The 25,243-nt window shown below is 39.8% G+C and overlaps 1 protein-coding gene across 13 annotated transcripts in view; it reads left to right on the plus strand.

Annotated features, from left to right (window-relative positions):
• Positions 1 to 25,243, plus strand: part of MAP7 (microtubule associated protein 7) — a 115,509-nt gene that overhangs the window by 5,176 nt on the left and 85,090 nt on the right. For 2 of the 13 annotated variants that reach the window (XM_032682043.1, XM_032682046.1), the window contains exon 1: positions 8,626 to 9,336. The exons of 3 other annotated variants lie outside the window; for them this stretch is intronic. In XM_032682043.1, the coding sequence (XP_032537934.1) occupies positions 9,207 to 9,336 (130 nt within the window). In that variant the 5' untranslated portion in view covers positions 8,626 to 9,206. Of the gene's footprint in view, positions 1 to 8,625; positions 9,337 to 25,243 lie in introns of those variants that run through there. 8 more of the 13 variants (XM_032682044.1, XM_032682047.1, XM_032682048.1 and 5 more) reach the window with 6 other exon arrangements.

A 25,243-nucleotide genomic window follows, 5' to 3' on the forward strand; every position in this document is an offset into this window, starting at 1 on the left:
TGTGATAGAATGGTTTATGCTCCAGGCTGAGAGTCATTGTGAGACTGGATTATCGAAGGGAGAAATAAAGTACTGATGTCTCCAAATATTTCTCCAAATATCAGTCTCTGTCTGAAACTCTAGTGTGTTCTCCCTTATCCAAAAGTCCAGATGTCTTGGTCCCCTTCTAAGAAACACGTTGAGAACTAAGATGTCAGAAAAGCACTGGTAATTAACACACCACAAAGTAGTTCACAGGATTCCATCCATCAGATACTGTTGGTAATACAATGGAGAAGATTTTAATTTGGTCTTGGCATATCACCTTTTCTTTCATATTCACATTTCTGTGAAAAGAGCTGAAAAGAGCCTGTTCTTTGAAGTACGTTCACATTTCCAACAAAAAGCTTAAAATAAACCTAAGTGCTCTACAAATGCTTGGTTCTCTTGACATGTATGAAAAACAGGTATTTTAAAAAATAAGTGCTTTTTTGTTTTTGGTTTTGTTTTATTTGTTTTTACAGATAGAAGCAGTGGCAACACTGCCCTGGCTATTAGTTGTAGGACAATTGGCATTGATGACTTCTGTCTTCTACTGAATTCCTGTTTCCTACTGTCCTGTGAAGTTCCAATTCCTTCCTTTCGTTATTTAAATGACGATTGGTTGAAGTTACATGGTATGTTCTACTGTAGGGTCTGATCCAGTATCATTCTGTTGGCTAAAAATGATCTAATATTCATCATGGTATGCCTTCTGCAATGTTTATAATTAGTCATATTATGCCAATTAATTTAATTAAAAAATGTAATAAGACTTGTTAATATACATCTTGTATTTGATTGTCTTATTGGTGTGTATGTGTTTAACGTGTTTGTGATTGATGAGGCTCTTACCTTCATGTTCACGTCTCTTTTGTGCTGATGAATGAGTTTGAATCAGAACAGGGCAGGGCTTCCAGCCTTCTCTTATATTTTTCCTCTGCATGGAAGTGCACACAGGTTTAGTTTGACTGAAGGGAAAACAGTTAACACTTAATTTCTGTCTGGGCACTTCTGAGAAGCTCATTGGCCCAGTGTGTGGCAGCAAACTGGGAAGAGATAACCTCCAAGAGAAGCTTTCTGTATCTGAGCACATGCACAGAATGTGTGTTTCTTGGTGGAGTTTCCTCCTGCTCTAGGCTCCTGTAGGCAGAGACTGCTGGCACAGCTGCCTGCTTGTGATTCACCAGAACTGTGGTGAGTAGGGACAGGAGGTAGGGACTGGATAAACAAGTCTCCTCCATCACACTGAGGGGATTACCATGGCTGCTCTAAGAACACCTACACCTTCTCTGCGGCTGAGGAATATGTCATCCTACTGCGTTGATTAAAGTGGTATCTGGAACGTGCGCAGTCTTTCCAGCATGTGCAAGGGGATGCATAAGCAGTGGATAAGCTAAAGGAGCCAAAGTAGTCAGGACAGTTAATAGGAAAATAATAGGTGACTGCTTTTTGTTTCTAGACCTAGCTTATTTAAAATCCACTGCCTTCTAAGCAGATATAGATAATACATCTGAATTCAATTTATTGAAAAGGGAGATACTGAGATAAAAAAACAGAATAAAGATATGTTTGTTTAATAAACTCCAGAAGATAAAGATGCAAAGAGCTGAACCTGTAATTCTTAAGTTTACTTTCTGAAGAATCTTAATAATTCATTGCTGCTTCCCAGTTTCCCCAGAACGTATTTAAGTGGACATTTGTTTAGAAAAGCTCTACAGTTCTGCACTTTCTTGAGTTCTCTGCACTTTCTTGAAACACCTAATTCAGTGGATCAATGAAGAATAAGTTCATGCAACTACTGTGGTTTTATGGCTCGATCTTTAGAAGGGAGTTGATTAATTTCTTATTTAAAGCTATTCAGAGTGCCTCTGTACTCTTGACAGCAGGATTCTCGTTAGTCAAAAAGAAGAAGGTTTCCCTTGTTATTCTCTAGGATTTTATATTCTGTCTAACTGATTAATGCAAGGGGCCTTTTTTTCTTCCAAGAAGGTGAAAAGCAGAAATCAATTATTATATCAGATACTTATATACTAAATACTGAAGTTGTTTTAAAAAATTAACGTACTGCTGTAAAAATGATCTGCCAGTCCTTTATTATCTTGTATATAAAAGTGAGGCCTTAGAGATATTTTTGAAGAGAAACTTAGAAACCTCTGTAAAGACAAGGTACTTTTTTGAAAATAGAAGAGCAGCAGAGGAAAAAATTAGGTGTGCATGATGTTTGAGACAGTGGTTGACTTTAACTGAAGCAAATGTTTTTTCTGATACAGTGGCTATTTTTGCTTTTTCCAAGTTAACTGTTAAAAAAAATGAAAACTAAGTGGGAGAGGAGTATAGGGGGGAATCCTGCCTGTCTTTTTAGGGCTAGTTTGTTTTGTCTTAGATTTGCATGCCATTGAAAAGAAGGTTTCCAGTCCTTTGATACTGAGTAAATAATTGTTTTCTCACATGAGAAGGAGGAAAAAAAAAAAAAGGCCTTACTTTCTCCATTTTTTTTGGCCTGACTTCCTGATTTAAGACCTAGTGAAATAGAAAGTAAACAGAGATGGGACTCCTGAAGGAAACTAGGGAGATAGTGAGTTTGAAGTCTAGTTAGTGTCTGTGTATTCCAACATTGTCCTGCAAGAAATAGGGAGCTGGAGTTCATGATCTGTATGGATCCCTTCCGATTCAAGATATTCTATGATTTAGCATTGTTTATATTACATATTTTTAAATGAGTTCATAGAAAAAGCTTTTGACATAGACAATTAATATTGAAAATGCCCATACAAAATACGATTTTGTGTTTCGACGAGTAGGTACATTGAAATTTTTTTGTTGTAATGTTTTTGCAGAACAGAATGGGAAATTTTAAATGCACCTTAACTTTCCTGATACTTTTTTACCAAGACAGAAACATTTGGAACCTGGTTCCCAATGGAACCCTATTGTTTCATGCTGGGAAAACATGATTATAAAAGCAAAATGCCATGTTCTTTCTTGACATAAATATGTAAGATAAATGCTTACCCTGCCCTGAACCTCTCAGTTCTAAGAAAATGAGAAATAACAGTGAAATATTGGCAATCTGTAAAGGAATGTATGCTAAAATATTTACTTCATCTGTTTCATGTTATAAAATACATTTGAGGGGAAGCTTTCCTTTTACATTAGAAGGCATTGAATCAGCATCCAAGAGAAGAAGTGCTCTTCAACATTTTCATAAATGACTCGGATGCAGGACTGGAAGGGATACTGAGCAAGTTTGCAGATGATACAAAACTGGAAGGAGCTGTTGACTTCCTCAAAGGCAGGGACACCCTGGAGAGAGACCTCAGTAAATCAAAGGACTGGGCAATCACCAACCATATGAAATTCAACGAGGGAAAATGGTGAATTGTGCACCTGGGACAGGGATGTAGGTACAGATAGACGAATAAAATGCTGGAGAGCAGTGCCACGGAAAGGGACCTGGGGGTCCTGGTCGATGGCAAGTTGAATATGAGTCAGCAGTGCCCTGGCAGCCAGGAGGGCCAACCATGTCCTGGGGGGCATCAGGCAAAGCATCACCAGCCAGTTGAGGGAGGGGATTGTCCTGCTCTGCTCTGCACTGGTGTGGCCTCACCTTGAATATTGTGTGCAGTTTTGGGCACCTCAGTTAAGAAAGATATTAAGTTGTTAGAGAGTGTCCAAAGGAGGGCAATGAAGATGGTGAAGGGCCTTGAGGGGAAGCTGTATGAGGAGCAGCTGAGGTCACTTGGTCTATTCAGCCTGGAGAGGAGGAGACTGAGGGGAGACCTCATTGCAGTTACAACTTCCTTGTGAGGGGAAGAGGAGGGACAGGCACTGATCTCTTCTCTGTGGTGACCAGTGATAGGACCCAAGGGAATGGCCTGAAGTTGTGTTAGTGGAGGTTTAGGTTGGATATTAGAAAAATATTCTTCATCCAGAGGGTGGTTGGGTACTGGAACAGGCTCCTCAGGGAAGTGGTCACAGCACCAAGCCTGACAGAGTTCAAGAAGCATTTGGATGATACTCTCAGGCACATGGTGTGACTCTTGGGGCTGTCTTGTGCAGGGCTAAGGGTTGGACTCAATGATCCTTGTGAGTCTCTTCCAGCTTAGCAGATTCTGTGACTCTGTGAATGTGTAATTTGCTTTGCAAATATGTATCTTGAATTTGTGGTTGTTGGGGCTTTGGGTTCTTTGTTGGATGGTTTGGGATTTTTTTGGTACCCTGCAAGAGAATGTTTTTCAGCTGTTGGCACTTTTGGATAAAACTGAAAAACAGGATGATGTTCTAAAAGCACTAAAGCACATGTGTGACTTCTTTCTTCAGTTTTTTGTTTTCATAATCTAAATTTGTCTTTTCTTTATTGTTTCAATAGTTTAATGGTTCCTCAGTAGCTCTTATAAAGTCAGGTCATACAAAGTATCTTAAAAGAGAAAATTATTTTGTAAGAATTATTTTGTAAGTTCTTTCAGAAGAATTCTTCTGAAGCTTTTATTCCATTTTATAACTGAAGAAACCAGGGCTAGCACTTGTAACTTACCTCAGGCTTTGGAAAGCTTAAGTGTCAGAAAGAAGAGCAGCGGTGAGCAGGCTGCCCTGACTTCTGAAACTAGCTCGGTGCATCTGTGCCTCAAAGCTTTTTTAACCCTTCTGCCTGACAGTAGGGAAAAAGGGGAGCTTGAAGGCTGGAGATTAACTAGTGGTCTAGAAACCCAAACTAACTGGGTTTCTAAATAGTGACAGACAGTAGTTTTCTTGTGTGTTAAGACTGAGAGCTTATTAGACCTGGAGGTACTGAAGGGTTGGGTAGTTTGTTTGGTTTTTTTTTGTTGTTGTTTTGTTTTGTTTGGTGGTTGGTTTGGTGTTCAGTTTTTTTTTTATTTTAATGTTGGCTTTTTTAGAGATGGTCTGTGGTGTGTGAGATGGGCACGGATGTTCTTCTGTCAAACCCTGACTTCTTGATTGCTTGCTGGTTTGGTGTGGTATTCTTTTAAGACAGTATTTTAACTGTTCTTATGCTAAGAAAATAGCAGGAGAAAGACATGAGACTCCTATAAAATATAGCTTGATGATCATACAGTGGGTGTTCCATGGAGTGAGAGGAAAAATCTGTATATTATGATTCAGCAATGTCTTGAGTGTTTCTGCTCATAGGCTTTTCCTAGGCAATTTCTGTATGTTTCTTTTGCCCCTTCTGCAACAGTATATGATCCTACATTGAATTGGCTTGATTTTCTATCATGTATCCTGACATACCCAATGATACAAGATGACTTTCAGTTACACCGGGTGGGATTTTTTCCCTTCAAAATATATAGTCCTAGTCACCACGGCCTGCCAGCTCTTGTGAAAGGTACAAATTTTCTTGTCTTCACAAGGTTTTTCTTTTCTGTTAACTAACTGACTTGTGTTGAATACTGCCTTTTGTCCTTCTTCCTCCCTATGAATCACAAAATCACAGAATCAGTTGGGTTGGAAAAGACCTCTGAGGTCAAGTCCAGCCTATGACCAAACACGACCATGGCACTAAATACCACATCCAGTCTTTCCTTTCATGTGTTGTTTGGATAGTTTACAGGGACTGAAACAGTCTTATCAATGAAAGAAGATTGCAAATCTAGAGTTCAGCCATTGCAAATTATCAGATTAACCATAGTAGACAGCATGTAGGTATCATGGTGACTGACTTCAACATGCTTTTCATTTCATAAATGGAGATATCCAGTGTTAATACCTGATGGTAAAGCAGAAACATCACTCAACATGTTGTTATAAATATTTACATTTCCCACATCATGATATAATTGTCCTAATAGTCCTTGTTCAAACTGCTGTTTAAGACTGTTGCATATCAGATGATATTTTTTGCAGGTAATTATATTTATAAAATCCAGTGGATGAAAGCGAATGTGCTTAAGTGTAGTGGTTTATCTGCAAACCTGAGTTTATAGGTGTGGTAAAAAGGAAAACCTGAAAATTATCCAGTGCACTCAAGATAAGCAGTTACTCTCATTCCATCTCTTGAGAGAGTCTCACCACATCGGTAAGAGCTCAGCTGTGATTGTATTAGTACACAGTATGACTAAATGGTTAGAGGGGGAAAAAAAACGATAATAGGGCTTATGTAAGCAAATTGTTGCTTTTGGGGTTTTCTTTTTTTAAAGAATTTAACAGCCTCATTACTAAATTATGCGCCTCCTTGTTCCCTCAAGGGAACATTGCTTTCATCCGAGTTTTCATATAGAAGCTCCCAAGCAGCTGAGACAAGGCTGAAATAAGCAAAGCTTTCCTCCTAGGAATTCCTAGGGAATTTCTTTTCCTGCCCTAAACCAGTGGATTTTGGGGAGGGGGTGTGTGCACAATCTCTTTTTATGCAGTTTTGGTACCTTTAATGCATGTTTTAATAGTGTTACTAGGAATGTTTTTCACACACACAAAAATAAAGACCCTGAGTGCCTAAAGTTATAGGGTATCTTGTATTATAACAGGTGTCTTTTATTTGTGATAGGTTGCATTTTATTAGGCATTTGGAAACATGTTGTGGACTGGCATAGTTTTTAACCACAGGGGCCTTGAAATAAAATCTTGCTGCATAAGCTGAATGTCCTGTTGATAGTTTTTCTCTGTCGTGTCTGCATTAGTAAGTCAACAGGAAGAAATATGTACCTCAATTGCCTGTGTGTCATTGCCCAAATCCATCTTCACCAGTCTCTGAAGCATTGAACTTGGTCGTTGCTACATTTTGTACTCAGAGCAAGTCACTCGTATGGGTGCAGGGGATCCTGCAAGGACCAAGGAAGTCATTCTCAGTCTTGCAGCTGTTCTGCATGACTCTGTTGATAACAGGGAAATGGAGATGCTGAAACAGTCATCATACCTGTAAGCTGGGAAGCCCCTCCAGTCAGGTGTAATTTTGTCTGTCACATACTTATATGTTTTAAAATGCCAACTGTTTAAGATGTTTAGCAATTAAAGGTAATTAAACATAATATTTAAAAAGGTAATATTCCTTTCATAATGATTTAAAACAGTGAAACAGGGTGGAGTGATATTTAACTAAGCTATCATAGAAGTAATGTTTTCTGTTATTTTAGTTCTATTGGCAACAGACTTGGCACGTATGAAAAGTATTGATGGGACTAAGTGCTGTCCTCTTTTTGTGGCTATATGTGTACTGTTATGTAGTGTTTGTTGGAGGCATTAGGTGGATGGGGTTTGAGGAATGAAGCTGTTTCTCTTTATGGGATAAAGTACTAGCCTGTATAAATGCCAGAAGGCTAATTGCTGAGCTAAAGAACAGCTTGTGTTAGAGCTTTTTTCCTTACCCGTTTTTTTTTCTTTTTTTTTTTTTGGCCACACCCTTTAGTACAAAGCTTCTCTAACTGTAGACAAATGTCATTGTATACAGCTTCCGTGTATGTCCAGAGAGTCCAAGGTGTAGCCAAGTGGCAGGATGTAGCTGGGAGGAAATACATACTAGAGGTGGGCTCTGGGCTCGGTTCAGAAACAGTGTCCTCCTGCAAAAGACTTTTGGTTTGGTTTAGTGTGTTTAGTTTAGGGTGTTTAGTGCCTGTGCTGGAGAAGAAAGAATAGTGCAGCTGAGCCTTCAGGTGGTGCTGTGTTCTTCTCCATCCGCTGTGTTCCTGGCTTATGAGCCTGAGATGTGTGAAAACAGAGCTGTCCTGCCAGCTGAGCATGATCCAGGACTCCTCCGTGAAGAGCATCCCAGGCCACTGTGATACATACCATATTGACGTCATAAACTCTGACCCTTCTTCAGAATTGTTACCTGTGTTATTGAGGTGATCAATGCATATGTATCACCTCACGTTTTCAATGAGCCACTGACAGATTTGTCGACTAATGTCTGTGCCATCTTGTGGTGGCTGATTAGGTTGCATCAATATTCTCTTAAAAACAAAACCCTGAAGTGAGGAAAAAGCATGCAATTTTAACATTATGGAGTGATTCTAACTTGCAGTTTTTCTTTGGTAGCATTTTGAAATGGTGAGCACACACTGAATTAGAGAGGTGGAAGTGGATGAAGATTAAGGTGTCTCTCAAGTGAAACATCGAGCATGTTGCGTAGTGGCATTTGGAGCTGTGAAGGATGGAACATGCAGGTTGCAAAACTTGTGAGAAAGTGCTCTGTCACAAGTGGCTAAAGAAAATCCAGAATGCTAGCATCTGAGGGAAATCAGTTAAATAAAACCACCCAGACTGTTTGGACTTTGCTCATTTTGCAAAGTATATGTTAATGGTCGGTGCTGTAAAACTAATGGTGTGGTACAGAATATTCATTCCCAAAAAGATTTTGTTCTCCTATGTTGTCCATACAAGCTAGAAATTCTGATTTTGGAGTTTTCACACGTGAAAAAGAATGTTCCAACACCTACCTGTAATTGTGGGTGTATGCATTCCTAATGCAAAAGGTATGTACTGCATAGGCAAGTGATTAAGGGGGGGCGGTGGCACACATGACACCCAACACGCGTATATGGAAGAAGACTCATCCTCATTGTTTTAGGTTAGGCTAAAATTTCTAAACATGAATAAACAGAGCAGCTGAGCAAAAATCAGGTTCATGCCTGGAGCCTTCCAGGCTTCTTTTCATTCAGTGCTCATCTGCTTGTGCAAGCACAGCTCCATTCTCCCGCCGCCCTGAGAGGAGGAAGGAGCAGCCCCTGCTGCCGAGGTGCTTCCAGCTCTCTGCAAGCGTGCAGGAGACAGCGTTCCCAAGGCCGGCTTGCTGCAGCTGAGGAGACAGCACTCATAGACCCCCCCTTTGATTAGGATGTGTCAGTGTTGTCAGGGCAACTGTTAACAGTGGCGTATCATATTTTCTCCTCTTGTGTTGCGTGCTGAATATTTTAGCACGCTGGTTGCAGGGAAGAAGGTGCTGCAGCAAAGAACCTGGAGCGGTGGGCTAGGATCTGATTGAACAAGTTAAGACAGAGAAGAGCAGCATCCAAACCAATGTGCCTTTAATTAGGGCTTTCCTTCAAGGTGGGGAAAGACTGCAAGCCTTTTGCTGCCGACTGAATGTTGGTATTTGTCAGCTGTTTGCATACTGCTTATCCATAGGGGATCTGTTACAAGTGCTGAAATGAGCAGACAGCGTTGCAGCTAGTAGCTAAGCAGGGGCTGGAGTTCCTTACTTTTTTTTTTAATAAGCAAGAGGCAACAGCAGCATGCCTGGTTCAACTACTGCCCTCCGACAAGAGAGACTGAAGAAAAGTGCCAGGCCAAATCCCCCGGGTTTATTCACCATTGATGAAGAGGATGAGCAGCAAAAGAACGGGAATTCCAAAAGACTGAAAGGTACGTTGCAGTTCTGCAGTGTGATCAGGGCTGTGTGTGGGATATGCTGCACAGCAGGCACAGCATTTTATTAGCTCTTCTGTGTACTAGAAGAGCTAGTGTGCTAGTCTGTAAGTGGCTGGTGCAGTTTGGCAATTCGTGTTGGCACCCACAAAAGCTCTATGTATGATAGGTGTCTGTATTTAAATCCCCCGGCTTGTTATGCAATCAGCTGCCTTGACTATGAAGAAAAAAGTACCTTTTAGTTATTAACCCCACTTCTTCTGGTAGGGATAAGGATTCTGCATCAGAAATACACTGGTGAATTTCTGTATGTTTACTTTGATTTCTGTTCGCGCTCTGGACAAATAACTATTAAAACCAAGGTGATTGTAGGCTTGGAGAGTACAGAATGTAATACCAGCCTGTTTTAGAAGACAGCTTTGCCAAAGACAATGTAAAACTGGCTATACTTCCATTTCTGTGCATGAGGGACAGTGAGCCTTTGGCAGAGTATAGAAAAATACACATTGTTCAAATATGCTGATTTTTGTAAGTATGACAACAAACCAAAACAAATCAAAGAGAAAACACAAACCCTAACAAATTGTAACTGTTAAAGGAAAATATTTGTGGTGCTTAAGGTAGGTGAGTGATGGTGTCAGAGGGATCCTAATAGCCACTGATTTATAACAGGTCTGTTAAACCTATGTAGCCACTGTCTATCTTATATCATCTAATTACTGTTTCCCTCATGGATCCTGCAACTTACAATTGTGACTGGAATTTTTATTCTTTTTTGTGTGATCAAGTGATTCTATTTATATGAACACTCCTTTTTGTGGTCTTATTGGGGAAGGGGGATGAATTGTATCAGTTGTTTACAAAACAAATGCTAGTTTGTAGCCTCAAGACACTGGTTTAAATTTCAGATGTTACCGTTCTACCATGTAACAAGAGAGGCTAGAAAGCATTTAAATAGCAAATTTATACTATGTGTATTTATTAGAGCTGAATAATTTACAGCTAACTGATTTCTTTTCCTGAAGGAAGAAGGTAGCTTGGTAGCTTTTACAAACAAATTCAGAGCACAAGATTATTCTTTTTCTTCAGTTTGCAGCTTGTACTTTTTTTTCCCTCGGAATGGATTTGAGCATCATGATAAAATATATATTGCTAGCCATTGTTAATGTGCCTGTTGTGTCAGGGTCTTGTGTACATAGTTACCTGCTATTCTGTGTATTTGAAACTGCCCATATAAAATGGAGATACAAACTCTAGTGTGAGGTTATTGAGTTTTTAATGTTTTAAGAAGCATATTACTTTCCTTTGTCACCCACTGGATGACTTCCAGAGTCAACAGTCCATAAAGCTAAAAATCAATAATTTTCCTGGTTTTGTTCAATAGCACTGATAGTTTCCCAGGGTAAAAGTTCTTGTTGACTTGGCTTCTCTTTTCTACTTGCAGCAGTTATACAGATATGCTTATCCTTTGTCTCTTTTGTTTTAACTGAGATTTGATTTTCAATTATTCCTTTATTTTCTCTTGTTGCTGTGAAATGTAAGTAGATGAATGTGCACAGGAGCACAGGCAGCAAACAAATACATGTGGTTTTAATAAGATAAAAATTTGGTGGCTTACCTTGACTGCTCCTAGTGAGAGATAATATAAGAAACGGTACAAAATATTTTGGAAGTATATTCATTTGCTTTTCGTTTCGTAAATACTTAATGTGGCTCATACTGTCTCTAGAACAGAACACCACTTACACACCGATATATGTGGATAAATAACTACATTTGTACATTTGAATGTGTTATTAGTCATTAGGTGGGTTGGAGCTGGAGTGCCTGGTGATGGAGAATGCATGTACTCAGCGTGGTGTTCTCCCTACCTGGTACCAAGTAAGGTCACTCCAGTGCAGCTCTGAATGTGTGGTGGACCCATATGAGGCTTTCTTGAGTCTTTAGTGTCTGTTGTTCTGTTGCTACTTTACAGTGTTTGCTCTTAGTTCTTTACCTGTCCTGTTTACTCAGCAAGCACCTGTAGCTGCTGAGAGGTTCCTTCCCCCCCCCTTCTCTAGCACATTCTAAGTCAGTGTCATCTTTGTGGGAGGTGGGCTTTATGTCGTCTTCGTCTGCAGTTTCTGTTATCATGCTGGATCTGTCTTTGTACATCAGTTTAAAAGCCAAGAAGCCTTTAATGGATCCAAAGTAATAAAGAAGTTCCTTCCTCCATTAAGGGTATTTGAATATCATCACAAGATTTAAAATAACCAATATTTTCATAGTCCAGGTCTTCTCAGAATACTTGAAGACTTGATTAGACTTTGTATGAGAGTCGTTTTTGTCATCCGGGAAACAAATATTTATGTGGATCTTAAAGTGGCTGACATTTGTGAGGTTTTCTGTAAATTGATTTTGATATAGGCCATTCCTTTTCTTGGTTTTGGCTGTCTGTATTATAATTGGAGAGATCTGGTAGGCAATGAGTTTGTTCCTCCAGTGCAACCGAATAATGACAATGTTAAGGATTTTTTTTTTTTTCAGTCTGCAGATATTAAAAGCCTGCAGTGATCTTTGTAGCCATGTGTTCCTGATACTTCCTTTCCTTTGATGTGAATTGTATTCACTGCTTTTTCACCAAATATTTTAACTTCCTTTCCTCGCCTTGTCTTTGGGACAAGGCCTGCATTTTTATTATTTGTATGTATGGCACCGTTATTGCAGGGTCTTGAGATCCAGTTGTTGTGTAGTAGAAGAATGCAAATAAAAATTACTTTGAATATCCCTTTTTACCTTCATTAACAGTCTCTGTTCTCCTTTCCCTTTAAAACATACAGGAATGAATTCTACTACATAGTACCCTCTTCAGATACAATTTTTGTGGGTTTACAGAAGGTTAATTTGCATTTGAATTAGTTTTTGGTTTAGTTACCAGCTTTCCAGCAGTTCTGCAACTATATCCTCAAAGAAACCAGACAAAACAGGAAGAGAACCATGCACTTAACAGCTTCAATATTTTCTTAAAAGCTTGCGTTGTAAAACAAATACTGTTTCTGTGACTGAACATAGTGTATGAAAATGGTTCTGTATGTAAATCACAAAGATAGGGCTGAGTAAACTAGTGTTTAATTACAGGTATCCGTCCTCTCTGTGTGAACTTCAGCCTCAGCCATTCTTTGAATTCAGGCACAAACAATTCAATTTGCCTCATGATTTCTTTCCTCTGCTCCTGTTCATTTTGTGCACCTTGGATGTAGTCTTAAAATTCAATTCTATGAAAGTTTTAGGTGATTCCTCCTGTCCTTCCTCTTAGGAGAAAGACCTTCTCAGATTGTTGATAATGTGTTTCTAAAACTGTCCTTTGAAGAGGCTAGAAAAGTAATACTCATGCTTCTGGATTATGGATTTGAATACTTAATAACTGAAATAGTTATGACATTTATAGCAAATCAGTGAAAAGTCTGAACTGACTTAACAATGGAATCCTTCACCTTCCTGTTTATTTAAAACTGATCAAGGGAGTGTACCTCTAATCTGTTGAGTGGGTATTGCTAATACAAAGCTAGACATTTATGCCCTAGTTTTCTGAACAGTAACACTGATTCTTTGTCATCTTGAAAACAAGAGAAGTGCTTTTTTCAGTCTTTTGGTGAATGGCAGTGATGTCAGTGATCACCAGCAGGTTTTGCCACTGTTGCATGGATGGTAATGTTTGTGTGTACTGCTCATTTCAGATGTAAGGTTTATTCCTCCAGAGACTTGAGGGAGACTTCTTCTAACAGCTGTTTATGTGCTTAGTCTCCATGTTTTGCAGCTATTAGGGAAATATATATTTCTTTTTAAACTCAGATTTTCCAACTTTTAGTTCAGTTGTTGTTTTGTTGCTGTGAGTCTATACCCAAATGCAAGCTTAAGATACCTGAAAGAAAAGGGAACTTGGCATCTTCAAGGGCATTAAACTGATAGTCCTGGAAACTGAAACTGGATACTTACAAAACAGGTATTGCATGGGGCGTGGAAGTGTAATTTTATCCCACGCTGCAGAGTCTGTGCTTCAGGCGGGATCCAGAATGACAGCTTGGTCTCTGGCTTCCACCACACTTTAAACCAGCAAAACTGCCTGGGATGGTGGTTGTCTCAATGATGCCTCTTGATGCTAGTCACTAGGCTGACCTCCGGTTTGTTTGGGGCAGAACAGTGAGCAATTGTCAAAGGCTGATGAACTGGCTCACCAAAATCAAGTACTGGAGGCTTTCATGACAGTCGGTAGCCTTATCTTGCCCATCTGCATTTGAGGCAAAGTGAGGAGAAAGAGTAGGTGGAAGGAAGGAAAGGTACCAATTCCCATTACAGTGCTGGTTGTGTAAAGGGGCAGGGCTGAGAACCTGGGCATTGTGATTTGTCATCCTGCACCTTCCAGTGAGCTCTTCTAGTGTTTCTCTGCACTTCCTCTTTCTTTCTGCTAGCCAAGGCCAGGAGAAGAGGGGGTCTAAAAGTATCTGTGATTTTTCTGGACATTTGTTTAAAAACAACTCTCAAAGTATATGGAAGGTACATTCCTAGAAAAGCCCTGTATTCATTGCCTACTTTGCAGCTCTTGGGGTAAAGAAGGAAGCTGTGTTTTTTTTTCAGAAAACTACTGCAAAGCTGTCTCATTTGTAGAGTTTCTCCATTCATAGCTGTAGGTGCTAGGTAGCAGGAAACATCCCATTTGTAATCATGACACAAAGAGATCCTAATATTAAGTAATTTACTATCAGTACAGCAAAGAGACTATGCTGAAAGTCTGGGGGATAGCACGGAATATATCTGCAGACCAGTGGAGCAAATCTGATTTGTTCAGTCTCTCCGGCTTTCAAAGTGAAAGTCCCAGGTCTGAGGACTTGGCCTGTGTTGTAACACAGTCTGTTCATCAAAGTGTGTGCTGGGATTACTGACAGCGCTTATCTGTGCTGGGTAAGAATCATCTTACACTTCTAGTTTAGTTATATGAGAAGAGGCTTCCACTGATGATTCTGGAGGATAGCGTTCAGATGTTTTGTTGACTTTTTTGAAGGGGAAACAGCCTGTGGTTTATTCATGTGCTCAGGGAGCATACGTGACATTGAGTATGTCGATGGCAAAAGTCAAAAAAAGTACAGTGTTGGCAGTCTTTAAATTACTTGTTGAAGCAAATTCAGTTTAACTTGGCATGTGAACTGAGGGATAGTCCCATTTAAGGAAAGACTGAATTTTGCAAAGTAACTTTTTAAGTAAACAGGTTTATTTCAACCCAGATCTAAATGATAACATAGTGTTCAGCACAGAGAGAGAGATGTGAGAACAGGATGTAGTATTTGGCTACTGTACTTGCAGGACAGAATGCTTGTTGAAGTTGCAAAAAGATTGGAGTTCAATTTATTTTGGATAACTCTCAAGAAAGCTTTGTATAAGAAACACCACTCATGAAAATTGATAGCAAGCAGTGGAGTTTCTTCCTTATTTGCTATTACCACTGTAAAAGTTGCGACTTTAAAAACCTTGAATTTGGTATACAGTTCTAACAGTGTGGAAAATACATGCAGAGGGAATGTAAGTTTATGATCATTTCCTATGGGAGGGAGAGAAACCTGGAAAGTGATAGATCTTTCCAAGAATCTTTAAATTCTCTGAGGTCTTGTATTCTTTTTTCCCCTGAAAATACGCAAATAATACTCTTTTGAAAGGGTTTATACAGTAACAGGCCTTTGGAATAAGTTGAGAGCAAGAAGAAATGGACTTCTGTGCCCTATTGTACTGCATTGCACACGCCTGCGTAGTACTGGGTTTTTATTTTGCAGTGGAAAATTGAGGCAATAGCTAAGCATGTATTTTTAAAAGAAATATGTTACAGTTAGATCCCCTGATATTTTTGTGATTGTGGTTTGGTAAGAGTCTCAGCACTCTTGCTGCTGTTTTCAAGCTTGCTCAGAAACTGCTGTATCCTAAATTGGCTTTGAATCCAGGTATGTAAAAGTCTGACTTTATTTTTAAGAGAGAACCTTTTGCTTGTCATATTGAACTCCAGAGAAATCAGTGAGTACTGGCCTAGAGCATTGCTTCTGGCCATAAGCAAGTGACAATGGAGCTCTACATAATATCGGGCTCAACTCAATCAGTGGGAGTACATAATTTTTCTTCCTGCCCAAACTCACATATGTGCATTCTTTGGTTACTCATCTACCTAATAAGAGTAATTTTTGTGCCTTTTTAATTTTTTTCCTGCTTCCTTAAATTCAGTCTGTACTTTACAACTGGAGATCTTGATTTTCTGGTATATGGGAATTGAGAGTTCTAAATGAAAGTGCCTCAAAATAGTCGTGTATTATTATCAGAAGTCTCCTCAGAAGTGATTTGTGGTTGTGGGGTTTTTTATTTGTTTTGTGAGACATACTAAGGTATTATTTAATCTAGTCTACACAACCATAGGCCACAACAGTAATGTGCCAGAAGAACAAGTGCCACAATGATTGATGCAATTTGCTTTATTTTAATGAACTACCTTCACTCACTGAAAGTGCATCTCATAGTGCACTGTTTTTGCAGCCAAGCACTGCTTGAAACTCATACATATGAGTTTTAGCTACACTGAGTTGAAGTGTGGTATGAATAGACACTGATATCTCTGGATCAGATCTGTATAATGAAGGTGAAGGAGGCTATGGGGCAATGTTTGATAAGCAAATAAAAATGCAGATGAAACATCAGAAATTAAATTAGAGACTATTCTAACACTTGGACTTTCTTATTGCTTGAAGTAAAATACTTTTCTTTTTCAGTGGACTAGAGTCACATGTACCAAATTCTACACAAAACACTCATTGATTTATAGGTTTGACTCTGACAGCCATTGAATAGCCAAATTGTCCCAAACCCCGTCTTAGTGATCTGTATGTACAGATGTAGCATAACTGCTTAGTCCAAGGTAGGAATGACTAGGGATAGCATGCAGATTGTATAAATTCTGGTTTTGTACTAGCAGTTTCAGAGGAGAAGCACTTGAATGTTAGCTTCACTTTTTCCTTTAAATGATTAACTTGATGATTATGGCTAGATTAAACAAACTTCCAGTAGGCAAGTCACTGCAGCTTAACCTGGATGCAGGTTTCTCCAGAAAGTAGTTGTGCCCCTGTACTAGTGGAGGAGACAAGGGGTTGGGGGCAGGCTGTACAAGTGGAGAGCTGTACTGCTCTGTCAGTACTGACACGGACCTGTAGGTGTACTCTGTGTGTGTTTGTGCTGGGGAACTCTTTAGTTGTTTTGAGTTAGAATAGTGCCTTCTGTAGCTTCAATGGCACAAGATTCTCTGTTAAAGTTCATTGAAGTTTTTGTTCCCTTCTGTTAATTGTGGGGAAATAGATTATCATCTACTTGTTTCAAATCTGTTGAAGCTCTTCCGATCCGAAGAGGAAACATAGTTTTTCTCAGGGACTAGCTATAGTTCTTCAGATTTTAGTTTATGTCTGATTTGTAGAGTTTATCTGTGCAGTTGTCAACAAGAGGAAACTAGGTTTGGAATTACAAGTTGGCGCAAATCAAGCACAGGTATCTGCTGAGACTGTAAAATGTGGCAAGGAGCAGAGATTCCAAATCACAGAAATCTTCCAGTTGATGCCTGTCATTTAGGAATAAAAATTCAGTTAACTGAAGCACTCTTTCTTTTCTGGTGCTAGTGTCTATACTGCTGGCTTCAGGGAATGCAGGGGTTTCCTGTTAGAAGTCATACTTGTGGATTCACAACTGGTCCCTCATCTCAGTAAGTGATCTTCAACAGTGTGTGTTGGAGGCTAGATTTACAGTCAACTCCTTGGCAAACTGACTCTTTGCCTCTTGTTCTGAGTTATCCAAAAACCTCAACAACCCAGGAGAAATGGTCAGGGTACTGGAGATCCCAGAAGGGACTTGATGTACTTGGAGACTGAATTTGTAGTTTGGTTGCTGGCCACCTCATCAGTCTTTATTTCTCTTGTTTAATACCACTACAGTCTGAACCTCCAGTTGTGCCTACTAAGTGGCCTAGTCCTTCATATGGAGGTTTATTTGTTTGTTTATTTATTTATTTTCAAAGTCTGTGCTCTTCTGGGTCTTCCTCTTATATCTGAAGCTGATGTAGGACCAACTGTCTGGTATACCAGGCACAACACTCACAGATCTTTTCTATGATCTGCTGCTGTCTTTTTGTTTAGCAGTGGAGGGTCGTATAAAGAGGCTGGTGCCACTACAGACCCCTGCAGCCAGGAAATACTCCAGCTGGTGGAGTTTTGTCTTCAGAGGAGCTTTGCTGCAACCTAGTGCCATGGCCGCCTCCTATTGCATGGTATGCTGTGCTGAAAAACTGCTTTCTGTATCAAGAACAGGGATGCTCCCTGAAAGATCTGAGGATACATTAAGAAGAATTTTTATCATGTTTCTGCTGGGAGACAATAAGGAGAAGGAGTGAGGAAGCAACACTTTCAAAATTAACTTTTCTGTAGGATGCCGGAGTTCTGATTTAATTGCTGGAAGTATGATTGTAGTGCTGATGTTTTAGGCAGAGGCAGTCTGACTAGTTGAAAGTCCAATGAAAGATCCTGGACCTAAAATCTCATAGTACCCTAAAACGTATTGTTAACTGTGCTGAAGTGGCTTGTTTTTTTTTTCATTCTTGAATTCCAGATATTTTTCATCTTCATTTTAAACTCCTGCACAGGCAAGGCTTATTATAGAACTGCTGACAGAACTTGATTCATACTGTTGTATCTTAGTGTACAAAGCTATCTTGTTTCTCAATTCTGTTTCAGAAAGCTTTTCAGAAAGCTGTTTTGGAAATGCAGGTTTATCCAGTTACCCGCCCTTGACACGAGAAGTCATTCTTTTACACAGCCAGTTCTAGCTTTGGTTTTTTCCTTTTTTCAAAGTTAGTTTCCTCATTACGTGCATGCTGACTAAATGCACTGATGAAAATTACAGTGCTAAATTTTGGCTTGTATACTAGGACACCATGAATCACATCAAACATGTCTGAGCTGTTTTTGAAGACACAGAGGTATCATGTCAGTAGAGTTTCCACAGTGGAGTTTGGCTTATACTTCTGAGTCCAGCAGAGGCGGTGTGATGGGAAACAAACTGCTGAATCTTCTTGCCTGTCATTCCTTCTTAATTGTAACAGTGCTTTCACTGAGGAATGTGCACCCCATCTTGGAGATGCAGTCCATACAAATTCTAGACAATGCGACTTTCACATTTCATGTGCATTCCCTCTCACTAGAAAAATGAAAACATGTTTACCTCACTCTCTTATTCCCTGCAGCAAAGGAAGGAAAAAGTAGGTTTTGTCCTGTTGTTTTTTTAAAAACACAGCCTTCTATAGCGATTTAACTTTGTTAGTGGTGTGTTTACTTGCAGTTTGAACTGCAAAATAAGAGGTAAAGAAAAAAGCAGATGGCAGTTGCCATCTGTAAAACAGAAAAGGACAGCAACAACCAGCTGCTGAGTTGAGGTATTGGCAATAAAACCAGGCTGCAGACCAAGCAATTTGTGCTTGTTGTGCCTTGGCTATCAGTGTTTTGGTATGTTCTTACACTTCCAATCTGCTTTTTCTGAATTATTCCATAATGTATATATACACTTTTGTGCCTGTATTTTTCTTCACCAGGCTATTCTCAAGGTTAAGAAACACAACTGTCATAGTTTGTGTCCAGGGAGTTTCTGTGAGCCTCACCGTCCCTGTGAGTTACCTGAATTGCTGCTGTATACTGTATCTCAGATGCTCAGTGTCACTGAAGGCTGTATGCAGAGTAGCCTGGCTTTTCACTACAGTGTGTTTAACTTAAATCTTTGTAGTCAATAACTGATTCAGGAAAGCTGTACAGTGCAGACTGTGCTACTCACACCACAGTGACGCTTATAGATGCCTCTCTTTTCTGTTAGGATTTTGTTTAGTCGCCATCCTGTTTGTGGCATTTGCATAATGAGCAATGTTCCTAGATTGAAATATTTAAGATGACAGTATGATGGTTTGATTCTTCCCTTCCTGAGAAGTGATGACAGCATCTCCATGATTACGATGTGTTGGAGTTCTGAATAGGCTCCTGACCCCAAGGTTTGTGGAGGTGATTTATGTTCATCTTAGCTCTGCAAACAGGCCCTGCTATTGCTCGTCTGTAAACAGAAGTTCAGTCTGTTTTGCTACTACTAGCTGTTTCCTTTAAGGGAACTATTATCTCAGTGAAGATGTAGCTTACTCTTTGAGGAAGTGCTGCTGTTATGGTCCTTCTCTTGATACTCCAGACTCTGATTTTGGAGTGTTCTTAAACTTGTCCTAGGATTTCTTTTTGAAAATATCAAGATAATTGCCAGTAGCAAGCTCTTATCACTAATCTAGTCCCAGATGGTGGGACTGTAGCTTTTTTTTTTTTCCCCCTATAAATCAAGGCAAGAAGGTTTCCTGATGTGGAAGTCTGCAGGCCAGCTTTCAGTGGCGTTCTTGGGCAGAGGTACTTTAAGATGTGATTGGCATTCTTTGTTTCTGGCGAGGGGGTTGGGTGGTGGTGTTTTTCTGTTTGGTTTGGGTTGTTTTTGGTTTTGTTTGTTTGTTTGTTTTGAGGGAGTGGTTGTTTTTGTTTTGCTTTGCTTTGCTTTGCTTTTTAAGTAGGGGAAACAGCAATCTGGGTTTGTAAACTTGACTTAAGTTCCCGGAAGCTTTCAGAAAGGCGTCTCTGTTAGACAGAGAGGTTACCCTCCTGCTTACCAATCACTCTTGTGTTTTGCCCTTTTTGTGGCTCCTGGGGGTGTGGTTTGAAACACTGCATCCAGTGAGTCACATAAGCAGACCTCTGCTCTTGAAATGATGTGAGCTAACATAGCTTAGAAAGAAACAAGATAGGGAGCAACTTGATGAGAGGGCTCACTTTTGTGTTTGTAATGTTAGTAACATCTGTTTTATCAGTTCTTAAAATGAGCCAAGATGTTTATAACAAACTGGGTTGGTACAGTTACTGCATGCTAATAAATGGGATGTTCTGTGAAGTAAGCAGGATCCAACAGCTATAATTCAAAGTAAGATTTTGAATTTTTCTCCATGGTTACAGAACCTGTTCTAATGTGTGTCTGGGAGGAGGGGGAGACATCTACTTTTTTAAAAAAGACTTACCTTCCTCTTTCTCAACCATTTCCCTTCAAAGAATATCCAGCCTGAGCTCAGTTTGGTAGACTGGAGTAGTGTGAAAGTACACCAAGATAGGAGGCTGGGAGTGAGAGAGACTCACGAAAGTCAAGAGAATCATAGAATGGCTTCAGTTGGAAGGGACCTTAAAGATCATATAGTTCCAACCTCCCTGTGGGCAGGGATGCCACTCACTAGACCGGGTTGCTCAGGGCCCATCCAATGTGGCCTTGAACACTTCTGGGGATGGATGTCCACAACTTCTCTGGGCAACCTGTTCCAGCGCCTCATCACCCTCACAGTGAGCAATTTCCTTCAAACATCTAATCTAAACTTACTCTCTTTCAATTTGAAGCTAATTCCCCTGGTCCTGTCACTGCATGCCCTCATAAAAAGTTTCTCTCCGGAAGGCATGACCGTGTATTTATAAATACAGAGGCATACTCTTCAATTGAGGAAGGCTTGTTTTTTAATATTAAGGCAAATGTCTTCTGAGACTGGCTATTGGACAACCAGTTATTGATGGTCATTCTGAGATGTGTGTTGCAAAGACTGCCTTTTCACATGAAAATTCTTGTGACTTACAGAAAAAATACAATGTCTAGTAACATTTACAAGTATGGTATCTGTTTCCCTCTCTGGGGAGGGGGAACTTGTTTTTGCAGAACATCCCGACAATAGTGATTATAATGAGAGCTTTCCCATCTGACTCAAATAATTCATGCTGTGTAAGGATTATTGAATATTATTCTGTGGAAAAACAGCCAGCCAAAGAGGCTCTAATTACTTGTGACTGAGCAACAGTGCACCTACTTCCTATTCTCTGCACAGGGTTTTCTCCCTTTCTTTTGTGAAACGTACTTGATTGACCTTTTGCTTGCATGTTCTGTATACTTAATGTTGTTCTAATTTATACTCCATAAGGATTTAATATATAGTATAACATATATATGTTTGTGAGGTCTATGTAACTTTTTTTTTTTTAACAAAATGTTTTGCCTGCACACGTTGGAGAAGACTTTGCTACTTGCAGGTATTAAAAGATGTTGTGAAATCACTGTGCTCATATCCTTAAACCTTTGCTCTCTATTGCACTCTGGGACCTTTAAATGGGAAAATCCAATGAGATCTGGTTTTCCTGTTATATAACACACTGCTGTGCAATTATAAATGCTAAAGCCACGTTCCAAGTACCTTTATTTTTTTGCTGCTGTAAAGTAGTGCAATGTTGGATTATGTTTCATGCTTTGGTTTTTAAAGGGAGAAAAATAAAGTTAGGAAAATCAGGGGTCTGTTGGTGTCCTGCATGCCTTCAAGATTAATTGGGACTTTGTACTTGAAAGAGAAGCTAATTTGTGTCGAATACAACTCACTGCTGAGTAAGCGAAGCGTTGAGGCTTATGTTAATTGGCAGTTGTGCCTTTTCTGCTGTTACCCGGTGCTGTACTCTGTGACCTGGTTGGGCCGGGCTAGCATGGGTTGTAGCTGGTCAGAGCTGCTCAGACACTGCTGCTTGCAGAGTAGGACTGTTTTAATGGGCCTCTTGCATAGCATGTGGTGCACTGAGCCCTGCCCTTCGTGTGCCAGTAGAGCCGAAAGCTGTGTGTGCTGAGGTGCTGGTGGCCAAGCCGATGGCAGTGGAGATTACCTGGGGATACTCAGCAAACCATTCTGGCAGGCAAACAAAGTAAGAACACTTATCTATGGGGGACACGGGGTGCCATTTTTCCTCCTAAGATCTATAAACAAATACAGACGTAGGCAGATTATTAATGCCATCTGGAGTGCGGGAAGAGGTTACACTATTGATTGCATCACAGGCTTTGGCAGAATGAAACACAAACCTTGCAGATAATGGTTCTAGATCCTCTTCTTGTTCTTTTAAGTGCTTTCCTTCTAAGGGAGTGGGGAAAAAACCCTGCTAGGCTATTGCTACTGTAGTTAATTCTACAAGTACATGGACACTGAATTTTCTAATCAGCTGTCACAACTGGAAAGATGACCCATGGTATCAGTTGGAGTCCTTTAATAGCCCACCTGTTAAAGGACTTAAGTACTTCTGTTTATCAGCGCTGAAAAGCTAGACTTCATGTGTGCTCCTTTCCCATAGTTTTTAAAGCCTCTTTCAAAGGTCTTTTAATGAAGCCCTCTCTGAATAGGAGTTGAAACTAAGAATTAAAAAAGCGTATGAGCTAAAAGTAAGGCTTACTGACCTTGAGGTATTTAAAATATTGTATGGGATAGTTGCAACTGAATAGTTTACTCTTTCCAGAGCTGCAAATGTTTTACACAACTGTAATTCTGTCCTAAGTAGTTGTAACTCATGGGTAGTGCAGATCTGAGTTTGTCCTAAGAAGAGGTGCTATGTGTGTGGAATGTTCAAGATGTCTGGCAAGAAGATGCATGCTTAGACTTGTGCAATACCTCTAAAAGGGCTGGGACAACTTTGTCCTTGTTGTAATTCTTCTGGAGCAAAGGAAATTGATAAAGTAGTGAATCTGACCAGGCTCAAAACACTTATCTTTTTCTCTTGGTAACGAACTGAAAGCACTTATTGCCCTGTCTGGATCTCTCTGACTTTATTGAGCTGAACCACGTTTTGTGTGTAAACAATTAGTGTCTAATTCTTGCTTGAAAGATTGATTTCAAATTGATTTCAAAGAATGAGAAAGCTTCCAAGGTCAGGTATAGCTGTAGTACCTCAAGCTGCCTTGAAAAAATTGGTGCAAGTTTCTCATCGGCCTTTGAATCCCAGATCTGTTTATCTTCTGAATTAATGGTGTGTCTGTACATCCTGCTATCACATTCAGTCATGTCTCAAAATATAGCTATAAAAAGTTTTATAATTTTGCAGTGGAGTAGTTACTTTTTAAAAACCTTTTCTTGGCAAGTGGGGATTTAGTAGACCATTAGGCAGCTTGCAGAAATAGAGTTTAGAGCAGGACACTTATAAAATGGTTTGAATCATCTCTCCCCTCAGTCAGGGCTGAAGCATGCTGGCAGAACTGCAGGCAATGCTGCTCCAGCACAGCCTGGTATTATTTGTATGGAAAAACAAAGGGCTTCAGTCCTGAAGTACCCAGCCTGCTACTCATCAGAGAACAGGGCTCCATAGGATTTGATGGGAAGATAGGTCAACAGTGTCAGGCACAGGGAAGAGAGGCGTTATGAAGAAGAGTTATTTCTACTTTAATTCTATTTTTTGTTCCTGAAATCTTGTTTTTTTCACACTTCATATTGCTTTATTGAAATGTTTACTTGAACTTCCCAGAAGCTTGCACTGTCTGTTTACTTGGAGTAGTGTCTATTTGTGTACCACCAGCTCATCTGACTCGTGCTTCACCATTTCCCAAAGATGAAAGCAACGTTTACGAGAACTGGAGAGACTGTGTTGGACTGGGTCCAGATTCCTTGGGTTTGTTCTTATGCTCTTGGCAGTAAATGTCCGGATTGTTTTGCATCCATACCATCAATTTGCTGCACTGCTTATGCTGTGCGGACCTGGCACTGGATTCAACTATACTGCATTTATTTTATTGCAAGCGATGCATCATGATGCAGAGAGGGAGGGAGACAGAAATACTAAAATGATGGATTGTGGATGTCATCCATTATGTATAAAGTCAGCACTTTGCAACACAAAAGCTAGAAGTGACTGTACTGATGCCTGTGCCTCAGAGAGAGTATCACAAAAAAAGTAAAGTGGTACACTCAATTCTTTCATGTGTGGTCTCTGAAGTCTGCGTTATTTAACAGTGAACTGGTCCCAAAAATTATTGACTACCTTGAGAGGCTTTTTTCGGGTTTTTGGGGTGGGGTTTTTTGGTGGGTTTGGGGGATTTTTTGTTGGTTTTGGTTTTGTGGGGGGAAGTTGTTTTGGCGTTTCTTTGTTTTGTTTTGTTTGTTTCTTTTTTGGGTTTGAGTTTGTTTTTGGTTTGTGGTTGTTTTTTTTTTTGGCGAGTACTTTAACGTGCTAATGAGGCTGCTGCTTTAAGAGTAGAGTTTGGCTGCAGTCTAGAAACTGCCTCAAGTAACACTTTGGGGAGTAATGAGGCTTCCTACTCTGCCACTGAATCAGATACTTAACTGCTACACAGTTATTCAGGCTGTATTCACTGTTCAAACACATAGGCTGTGTTTGATAGTGTGGCTCTGGTTTTTAAATCTGTTCACCAAATTCCTTTGTCCTGAGCCGTTTCTTCAAAGAGCTGCCAAACATACAGCTTAACTAAATGCAGAAGAGACTGTTCCTTCCACAGCATTTTGTTTGCTAGGAGAAAGGGGGAAATAAATATCTGGGAGAAAAGGTGCACCAGCATGCAAAGGTGCAATTCCTGGCTGTTCTCACAGAAGAGATGTGTAGGTGTGTAGTCACTTGTAAATGCAGATGTGCTTACAACAAAAGTGAATGGGTATTGTTTCTAAAGGGTACCTGCGTAGCACGAATACTGTACAGCAGTTACATGTGTAGCACTTTGACACTACACTAAAAGATTATTTTGGAAAAGGTGTGCACTTCCTGAGGAAAATGGCCTACCCTAGAACTGTTAGCTGAAATTCCCATGTCTTTCCAGTAATAAAATCCTAGGGAAACCAACTTCGTCTGCTGTAGCCTGCATTTGTTGGAGCTCCAAAATGATAGCAATAAACATAAATAATTTCCTTTTTTGACACAACTGCAAATTATGGCACTTCAAGCTTCTGGATTCTACCTCTGTTTTCTTCTTAAGGAAACCTACATATACTGCTGCTTAATGCTAA

Source organism: Chiroxiphia lanceolata, chromosome 3, assembly GCF_009829145.1.
Source record: "Chiroxiphia lanceolata isolate bChiLan1 chromosome 3, bChiLan1.pri, whole genome shotgun sequence".
Classification (NCBI taxonomy): Eukaryota; Metazoa; Chordata; class Aves; order Passeriformes; family Pipridae; genus Chiroxiphia; species Chiroxiphia lanceolata.